At 44.3% G+C, this 10,223-nt stretch overlaps 1 protein-coding gene across 2 annotated transcripts in view; it reads left to right on the top strand.

Annotated features, from left to right (window-relative positions):
* Window positions 1-3,884: 3,884 nt before the first annotated feature.
* The window catches only part of ncapd3 (non-SMC condensin II complex, subunit D3), a 30,130-nt gene continuing 23,791 nt past the window's right edge, over window positions 3,885-10,223 (top strand). Inside the window, exons 1-6 of one of the 2 annotated variants that reach the window (XM_038280470.1) lie at window positions 3,885-3,992; window positions 7,289-7,461; window positions 7,537-7,699; window positions 7,793-7,959; window positions 9,884-10,045; window positions 10,138-10,199. In XM_038280470.1, the coding sequence (XP_038136398.1) occupies window positions 3,941-3,992; window positions 7,289-7,461; window positions 7,537-7,699; window positions 7,793-7,959; window positions 9,884-10,045; window positions 10,138-10,199 (779 nt within the window). In that variant the 5' untranslated portion in view covers window positions 3,885-3,940. The remainder of the gene's footprint in view (window positions 3,993-7,288; window positions 7,462-7,536; window positions 7,700-7,792; window positions 7,960-9,883; window positions 10,046-10,137; window positions 10,200-10,223) is intronic. The other variant, XM_038280478.1, reaches the window with a different exon arrangement.

Below are 10,223 nucleotides of genomic sequence, written 5' to 3'. Positions count from 1 at the left end.
TACATGTCAGTGAGGCCACTATCCAGAGCTGTGTTTGCTTTTACCAACTGGAGCATCACTTCCAAGACTTTCCAAATACTGACAGACTCCAGCTGCTTTTTTCTTCATTATTTCATTGCAGATAGTTTAGGGGACGTGACATGTAAGAGATTATTGTGATATCATCTCTGACCCGTGATTAAAATGAGATCTAAGGCACCTCCTATTCATTCTGACAGCAGCTGTCTAAACTGGGGTCCGGTCCAAGATGGCCGCCCTCTAGGTACGTCGGCGAGCGTCCAATGAGGCGTCTACCTATGGAAAAGACTGCTGAACCGGAGCGCTCCCAGACATAGACATAATATAAGAGTAGACCCCGATCGCTTTCGCCCAAAACCACTGATCTCTATTTATTCACTGGATTGCTGATTGCCCGTTGGCAGTACGGGGTTGAAGTGGAGCCACAGGCCGCCATATTGCTACTCCCTCGTTAGACCAGTCAAAATGTAAACAATGATGTTCTCATTTTCAGGGGGGCTTAAGACTTTTTAAATAAAGATAAATTCATCACTTTGACACACACTGGCTGTTTCATAGCATCAGTCGACAGCTCAGCTCAGTGTAATGGGCTCTATGCACAGCTCCACTACTTCCTGAATTTAAGGCAGCTCCTTTGTTTCCTGTCTTTCATTACTGGACGAACTGATTAATCCAGGTGTGTCTGGCCAGTTACTTAGGTCATACACACCTGGATTAATCAGTGCATCCAATCATGAAAGACAGGAAACAAAGGAGCTGCCTTAAATTCAGGAAGTAGTGGAGCTGTGCATAGAGTTTACAAATTGGAATCCGGTTCACTTAACAAAAACCATCAATAAACTTGTCGGAGAAGTCAAAGGTGCCAGAATTCTGTACAGTGGAGACCTGCTAATTAACTGCAGAGACAGCGCCCAGCAAGGCAAAGCAATACGTATCAACAAAATTGACGGGATAAGAGTTCAGTGCAGCCTAATGGAGAACAAAAAGATCAGCAGGGGAGTCATTGGAGGAGTTCCTCTAAAAATTTCTGAAAAAGAGATTCTGGAAAACATAAGCGGTGCAAAAGTAAAAGAAGTAAAACGGTTAAAAACAACAAGAAACGGAGAAAGATCTGACAGTTTATCTGTGCTAATTAAATTCGAAGAAGAGCAATTACCAAGCAAAGTATTCATCGGTTACATAAGCTATAATGTCAAAATCTACAATCCTCCACCATTGAGATGTTTCAAATGCCAAAAATTCGGTCACGTTGCAGCAGTTTGTAAAGGGAAACAGAGGTGTGGAAGGTGTGCAGGAGAACATGAGTACGGAAAATGTGGAAAAGAAGCTAAAATAAAATGCTGTAATTGTGGTGGAGAACATACTGCTGCCTATCGCGGCTGTGAAGCAAGCAAAAGGTCTGAGGAAATTAAAAAAATGAAATTTGAGCTCGGAATAACCTACGCTGAAGCTGCAAAAAGGATCCCATCTCAGTCAGAAAAACCCAAACCTACAGTTCAACACACAGCAAATTCCAAACCTCTAGAGAAATCTCCAAAAATTAATGAAGACTCACTTATTGTTAAAAAGACAAATTTTTTTCTTTTCATGGTAGAAGTAATTAATTGTACTGCACAGACAACAAAAAAAACGGAAAAAATCAAAATAATAGTGAAGGCTGCAGAAAAATATCTGGACATTAAAGATTTGAACTGGGAGATGGTTGGAAGTATGATGGGAGGACCGATGGGACCATCAGAAACTGGCAGAGTTAAGATGACCTAGAGTAAATTAAAATTATATGGGCAAATGTGATTTAGTATTATGTTGGTTTAAGTTACACAGGTTTTTTTTTTTTTTTTTTTTTTTTTTTTTTTTTTTTTTTTTTTTGGGGGGGGGGTGAATCGTTTCCTGTTATCTTGCTTTACTCCATATCAGTTGGTGGCGGTAATGCACAATTCACAAGTCTGCCAACCGCCATAAAATCCCATAAGAAGAAGAAGAAGAAGCTGTGCATAGAGCCTATTTGTTGAGCAGGAACATAATCAATTTTAATCAACTTCAACTTTCTGAATATTGAACTCATTTTCACACTGTTGGTTTTTATTTGCTGAAAACAAACAAATAGTTCAGATTATTTAGATGTTCTCAGTGGGGTTAAGAGTAATAGAATATTCTGATTCGATGTATGTCTGTTATTTTTAAACAGTTTTTAAAGTCCACAGTTGTTTGACCAAAGTTGCTCTAATTTTTTCTCAGAATAGGGCTTGGTCGTCGTGACGTAGGCACTTCGCGTCGCCGCCATGTTGAATGCGTCTTTTACAGCAGCTCAGACTACTGCCTATGACTACCGGGTACTGTACTCCCTCTCAGCCGTGTTTTAATTTGATTAATTTCACCTTAACTTGATTTCAACCATGGTAAACCGTTGCTGTATTGTGGGCTGTAACAGCTCAATGCATGATCGCCATGGAAACATAGAAAATGGGTTAACTTTCCACCGCTTTCCTGAATGGACGCGTAACCATGGAGACCAAGCGTCAGAGATAAAGAGTCGTCGGCTAGCTTGGATCGCGGCTGTAAGACGACCGAACATAACTTTCCACAGTATTCCAATGTCATTGAGAGTGTGTTCCCTGCATTTTCATTCTGGTAAGTTAAAGATGCACGGTTTTATTTTATAGCCTACTTTGTTTCTTTCCTTCAAAGTTGGGATCTTTTATGGGAAAATAATAAAAACGGCAGCGGGAAAATGCTCAAATACGTGAGAAACCCGGAGGGTTGGCCGTTAACGTTACTAACTACACCTTTGAAACACATAGCAGCTAGTTAAAAGTACATTACATGCGTGAGTGGTTGTTAGCACTAGCGGTTAGCAGTTGCTAAACTAGCAGGTTCCAGGGCCCGTCTGATCACAGCTTACCTTCGTACGGATTACTGTGTTCCCACTGTTTGCTGGCTTTATGATCTGCAGCTCCTGAACCCATCCATTCATGAACTGCACATGAGACTCCAAGGACTTGTAGCTTCTGAACTGTTTTGAAGTATAGGCGCTCGCTCATCGGTGCTCCACTCATTGTTTGGAACTTCAAATGGATCCAAATGATTAATAATGCTGATTTTGTCACCATACCGGTCCCTGGCTTCTCTATTTAATGTGTCCCGGCAAATTCCAGATCCTTTTCGGGATTTTAACATCTTTTTTCTCTCTACTTCTGTCTCTTCTTTCAACAACAACGTTGTGTCAGAGTTATGTTTACGTTTGCGTAGCCGTCAATATGACCGCGACGTCCCACAATGCAACGTGGATCCCGAGCCCTATTCCGAGGAAAGTCAGAATTCTGTTTTTTCCCCCATATTAAACTGAAATAATATTTAAAAATCAGTTAACTTTCTTTTCCCAGTGGCTCTGATCCTCTTACGTAATTACCTTCACAAAGGCACAAACAGTAATACGCGGCACAGTGTTGAGGCGTCTTCTGTTTTGCGTAAACCAGCTTGTTAGGGTAGCGGGTCGACCTCTCCAAGATGGCGCCCATAATTTCTGCGCTGCGACAGTCAATGCGGGGTCTACTCTTATTTGAATGTCTCAATCTGGAGCTGATGAGACACCCCTAATGTATGTGTGCTTGTTTTTTTTTTTTTTTTTTCTTCTTGTTTGTGTTTTGTTTGTTTTTATTTTATGTTCAATATGTCTTGTAAATGTGGAAGCAACCTGGGTCGGCTAGTCCAGGTTTTTCAGGTTTATATACATCTGATACCGACACTTTGTCTACTGTATGTGATGGTTTACAATAAAATAATAATAATAATAATAAAAAAAAAAATCTTATTTCAATTGCTAAGGCTCCCAAACAGCAGGTGGCGCTAATTTGAGCAAGAAGGAGGACCCGGATATGGAACAAATTCTCACATCCGGGCGGGCAGATTTCAAACAAACAAGATGGATCTGATAGCTGCGCTGCAATTCCTCAACCTGAACCAAGTCCCACAAGGTAACAGATGGGGTCATTTCTGTGTTTTTATCCGGGGAAGGTGAAGAAATGCTGGATTTTCTTCCTGGTTCCGCTTTTTGCGGCTTCGCCTTCAGATTATCTGGGTCCAACATCAGCTGATCAGAACCTGCTGAGCAGAACATTTAGTGGACTGTTCAATCAAAGCTTGGCTTTCTTTGTCTTATTATCGTTGCTAACTGTTTAATGTTGAAGGTATTAATGCAAGTTTATCATGGAGGTATTATTCAGTGGACCGATTGAAGAATGCAATTGTTCTTTCTTCAAATAAAGTAAAACCAAATAACCCGCAACAGGTTGCTAGGAGCGAACTTCGGGTTAGTGCCTAAAAAAAAGAAGGTTCAATTCACAAAGAAATTCAGAAATGGATAAAAAGACAGAGTTAAGTTCGTTTTGAGGTGAATTTATTCCATTATATTTACTTTACTAATTTAAAAGATGAAGTCATAGAGTTTGAAGCTGATTAATTTTAAATTGAGCAATAATTAATGGTCTTATGGTTTCCTGTCAGCAGAGAAAAATGATCCCAGGAACTTCTGGTTGTTTCTGCCTTATTTCTAATTTCATCTTTGTTATGGTTCTGGTTGACGGTTCTGACCCAAACCTAGCTGATGTAAGGATTCCTAAAGCAGCAGCCGAATATCCAGTTAGTACCGTTTTCAAAAGCTTGAAGAAAATCTGTTTTTGGAGAGAATTACTCCATATCTGGGTTGATGATGTCACACCAGTCTGTCCTCTGATTGGAGAACTATAGGAACCAGCTTGTTACTGTAATGAAGTGGCTTCCTCAGTTACTGCAGCTGCTGTCCCTTATTTATGCAACATGGCTGATGAAGATGATGGTGAAGGTGTGAAAGGCAATGAAGCACGGTCCGTTTAACTTGGGGTCTGATCTAGTCCAGGTCCATTTAGTTCCAGGTCTGATCTAGTCCAGGTCCATTTAGTTCCAGGTGTGATCTGGTCCAGGTCCATTTAGTTCCATGTGTGGTCTGGTCCCGGTCCATTTAGCTCCAGGTGTGATCTGGTCCAGGTCTATTTAGATCCAGGTGTGGTCTGGTCCAGGTCCATTTAGTTCCAGGTGTGATCTGGTCCATGTCCATTTAGCTCCAGGTGTGATCTGGTCCAGGTCCATTTAGTTCCAGGTGTGATCTGGTCCCGGTCCATTTAGCTCCAGGTGTGATCTGGTCCAGGCCTATTTAGATCCAGGTGTGGTCTGGTCCAGGTCCATTTAGTTCCAGGTGTGATCTGGTCCATGTCCATTTAGTTCCAGGTGTGATCTGGTCCAGGTCTATTTAGCTCCAGGTGTGGTCTGGTCCAGGTCCATTTAGCTCCAGGTGTGATCTGGTCCAGGTCCATTTAGCTCCAGGTGTGGTCTGGTCCAGGTCCATTTAGCTCCAGGTGTGGTCTGGTCCAGGTCCATTTAGCTCCAGGTGTGGTCTGGTCCAGGTCCATTTAGCTCCAGGTGTGGTCTGGTCCAGGTCCATTTAGATCCAGGTGTGGTCTGGTCCAGGTCCATTTAGTTCCAGGTGTGGTCTGGTCCAGGTCCATTTAGCTCCAGGTGTGATCTGGTCCAGGTCTATTTAGATCCAGGTGTGGTCTGGTCCAGGTCCATTTAGTTCCAGGTGTGATCTGGTCCAGGTCCATTTAGTTCCAGGTGTGATCTGGTCCAGGTCTATTTAGATCCAGGTGTGGTCTGGTCCAGGTCCGTTTAGCTCCAGGTGTGATCTGGTCCAGGTCCGTTTAGCTCCAGGTGTGATCTGGTCCAGGTCCGTTTAGCTCCAGGTGTGATCTGGTCCAGGTCCGTTTAGCTCCAGGTGTGATCTGGTCCAGGTCCGTTTAGCTCCAGGTGTGATCTGGTCCAGGTCCGTTTAGCTCCAGGTGTGATCTGGTCCAGGTCCGTTTAGCTCCAGGTGTGATCTGGTCCAGGTCCGTTTAGCTCCAGGTGTGATCTGGTCCAGGTCCGTTTAGCTCCAGGTGTGATCTGGTCCAGGTCCGTTTAGCTCCAGGTGTGATCTGGTCCAGGTCTATTTAGATCCATGTCCATTTAGCTCCAGGTGTGATCTGGTCCAGATCCTTTTAGCTCCAGGTGTGATCTGGTCCAGGTCCATTTAGCTCCAGGTGTGATCTGGTCCAGGTCTATTTAGATCCATGTCCATTTAGCTACAGGTGTGATCTAGTCCAGGTTCTTTTACCTCCAGGTGAGATCTGGTCCAGGTCCGTTTAGCTCCAGGTGTGATCTGGTCCAGGTCCTTTTAGTTCCAGGTGTGATCTGGTCCAGGTCCTTTTAGTTCCAGGTGTGATCTGCTCCAGGTCCGTTTAGCTCCAGGTGTGATCTGGTCCAGGTCCGTTTAGCTCCAGGTGTGATCTGGTCCAGGTCCTTTTAGTTCCAGGTGTGATCTGGTCCAGGTCCTTTTAGTTCCAGGTGTGATCTGGTCCAGGTCTATTTACATCCACGAGTGATCTGGTCCACAGGGTTTCCGTGGGTCATTGAATTATTATTTTTTAAAATTAGGACTTAATTAGCATTAAGATTCAATACATATGATTATTGTGGCATTAAAAATCTTTATTTAAAAAAATATATTTATAAAAAAACAATTTAATCAGATATGTTATATCGCGATATATTTGCACGGAACTGTTTCCGGTTGATCGTCTAGCTGTATGTTTGGAAAAGTGGCTCGAAGAAGAGAAAAAGCTAGAGAATAGGAAAATGTAAATTTCAACAAAAGTGGCTGGAAAACAAGGAATTTGGCTGCAGCCTGTCAACGGTAAAGTTGATGAAGAATTTTGCATATATATATATATATATATATATATATATATATATATATATATATATATATATATATATATATATATATATATATCCTGGAGGAGCTGGCCAAAGTGGCTGGGGGAGGGATATATGGGCCTCCCTACTGAAGCTGCTATCCCAGCGACCCGACCCAAGATAAGCAGAAATGGATGGATGGATGGATGGATGGATGGATGGATGGATGGATGGATGGAAAACACCCACAAAAATGTTTGAAATCTGACTTCCTGCTGATGAATAATATTTTGTTGGACTTTTTAAAAAGATGTTTATTTAGTTTTTTGTGGGACATTTGGTTTCAAAGTAATTTCGGCCTAAAGAATCTGTCTCAAAAATCAGGGATGGGTTAGAATGAGGTCCACATAGTCGGGTTCCAAGGCTTAAAACCAGTTCCGGTCCATCTCTGCCAAGAAGCAGACTAACTCAGAATCCCAGTCCTCAGCTGTGCTATCATCCCCAGACTGGGTGGACGCCGTGTGGGACTTGGAGTTCACCGAGAGGCAACCACTGGACGCCATGATGGAGGATGAGCTGGCAGTTGCTGGGGAGAAGTCCTTCAGAACCCTGTACCGCTGCCTGATGGAGCAGGCGGCAGAACAGCAGCGGTCTTCCGGCCAGGAAGGGGTGTCTCAGGTCAGTTGGACCCCTTTGTCCAGACTCCGTCTGTCCCTCTGGCAGCACTAAGTCTGCTGATATCCTCCTCTGCAGGGTGTCTGGGTGGTCCTTGGAGACAGCGGAGTGTCTGTGAAGTCCCTGGTGGCGGTTCTGTCACACTTTATTCTGACGGCAAAGGCCAAAGAGGGGGGTGTTCAGCAGAGGGTCTGTGGACTCTATGCAGCATCTGTCTACCTGCTGCTTCTGGGGGTCCCAGGTGAGCTGAACTGGGAGCTTCCAGCTTCCTGTAGCTACAGAGCTCCATCTGTTTGTTTGCTGCAGTTCTCTTCATGTTCTTTGCTGCTTTCAGGAAGCATCGCCAACAAGGTGTTCCATGAGGTTCTGTTGGACACGTGTTCTGACTTGCCGTCCCACTGCTGGCCTCAGGAGCACGGCAGGAAGCGCAAGAAAGACGCCCTGAAAGCTTCCCAGGCTGACGGCAAGAGGTCCAAGCCTCAGAGGAGAGACGCCATGGAGGTGCAGGGGGTCAAGTTTATCATACAGACGTTAAGGGCCACCCTTTTTTTCACTGATCTGCTCCAAGTCCATTTAGCTCCATGTGCATGTAGCCACATGTGCATTATTTAGCTCCAGGTCCATTTAGCTCCATGTGCATGTAGCCACATGTGCATTATTTAGCTCAATGACCATTTAGCTCCATGACCCTTTAGCTCCATGTCCATTTAGCTCCAGGTCCATTTAGCTCCATGACCCTTTAGCTTCATGACCCTTTAGCTCCATGACCCTTTAGCTCCATGACCATTTAGCTCCATGACCATTTAGCTCCATGACCATTTAGCTCCATGACCCTTTAGCTCCATGACCATTTAGCTCCATGACCATTTAGCTCCATGACCCTTTAGCTCCATGTCCATTTAGCTCCATGTCCATTTAGCTCCATGTCCATTTAGCTCCATGACCCTTTAGCTCCATGACCATTTAGCTCCATGACCCTTTAGCTCCATGTCCATTTAGCTCCATGTCCATTTAGCTCCATGACCATTTAGCTCCATGACCCTTTAGCTCCATGACCCTTTAGCTCCATGACCATTTAGCTCCATGACCCTTTAGCTCCATGTCCATTTAGCTCCATGTCCATTTAGCTCCATGACCCTTTAGCTCCATGACCCTTTAGCTCCATGACCCTTTAGCTCCATGACCCTTTAGCTCCATGACCCTTTAGCTCCATGTCCATTTAGCTCCATGACCCTTTAGCTCCATGACCATTTAGCTCCATGACCATTTAGCTCCATGACCCTTTAGCTCCATGTCCATTTAGCTCCATGTCCATTTAGCTCCATGTCCATTTAGCTCCATGACCCTTTAGCTCCATGACCCTTTAGCTCCATGTCCATTTAGCACCATGACCCTTTAGCTCCATGACCCTTTAGCTCAATGACCCTTTAGCTCCATGTCCATTTAGCTCCATGACCCTTTAGCTCCATGACCATTTAGCTCCATGACCCTTTAGCTCCATGTCCATTTAGCTCCATGACCCTTTAGCTCCATGACCCTTTAGCTCCATGACCCTTTAGCTCCATGTCCATTTAGCTCCATGACCCTTTAGCTCCATGACCCTTTAGCTCCATGACCCTTTAGCTCCATGACCCTTTAGCTCCATGTCCATTTAGCTCCATGTCCTTTTAGCTCAATGACCCTTTAGCTCAATGACCCTTTAGCTTCATGTCCATTTAGCTCCATGACCATTTAGCTCAATGACCATTTAGCTCAATGACCATTTAGCTCCATGACCATTTAGCTCCATGACCATTTAGCTCCATGACCATTTAGCTCAATTACCCTTTAGCTCCATGTCCATTTAGCTCCAGGTCCTTTTAGGTCCATGACCATTTAGCTCAATGACCCTTTAGCTCCATGACCCTTTAGCTCCATGACCCTTTAGCTCCATGACCATTTAGCTCCATGACCATTTAGCTCAATTACCCTTTAGCTCCATGTCCATTTAGCTCCATGACCATTTAGCTCCATGACCATTTAGCTCCATGACCATTTAGCTCCATGACCCTTTAGCTCCATGTCCATTTAGCTCCATGTCCATTTAGCTCCATGACCATTTAGCTCCATGACCCTTTAGCTCCATGACCCTTTAGCTCCATGGCCATTTAGCTCCATGACCATTTAGCTCAATTACCCTTTAGCTCCATGTCCATTTAGCTCCATGACCATTTAGCTCCATGACCATTTAGCTCCATGTCCATTTAGCTCCATGGCCATTTAGCTCCATGACCATTTAGATTCTCTGTAAAATCTGTAGAATTTCTCCTGAGGTCTGACTTTCACAGAAAGATTCTGATCGAACTATTCTGTTTATCTGCAATATTCTGATCTGAAGGACTTAAAGGCATGGTGAGTGGTCTAACTGAGAGTCTGCTGATTCTAGATGGACTTAGAAGAGGAAGAGGAAGAAGAAGAGCAGCATTTCTCTGGCCAGGACCTGATGAAGATCAGAGATGCCATTGCTCTCCTTGTCCAGAGTCTTCTCCGCTTGCTGCAGACGTTTCCCCTCAAAGACCGAACGCAGAGTGCCAGCAACTGCACACAGGTAAACCCCCCCACGCTCCATCTGTCCAGCAGGACCTTTTGTCCCCTCCGTCTGGTAGCAGTAGCAGGAACGTCTCTCCTCCTTCTCTACAGATCTTCAGTAAACTGCTGTCCTTCGAGCCTGTCGTGGGGGAGCTAACCTTCTCCCCTCCACAGTGAGTTCTCCGATCGCCTTGTCC

The sequence above is a fragment of the Cyprinodon tularosa genome, unplaced genomic scaffold (assembly GCF_016077235.1).
Source record: "Cyprinodon tularosa strain WSP-4 unplaced genomic scaffold, ASM1607723v1 ctg1027, whole genome shotgun sequence".
NCBI lineage: Eukaryota > Metazoa > Chordata > Actinopteri > Cyprinodontiformes > Cyprinodontidae > Cyprinodon > Cyprinodon tularosa.
Note: the sequence above shows the minus strand (reverse complement) of the source record. Positions and strands in the feature narration are given on the sequence as shown.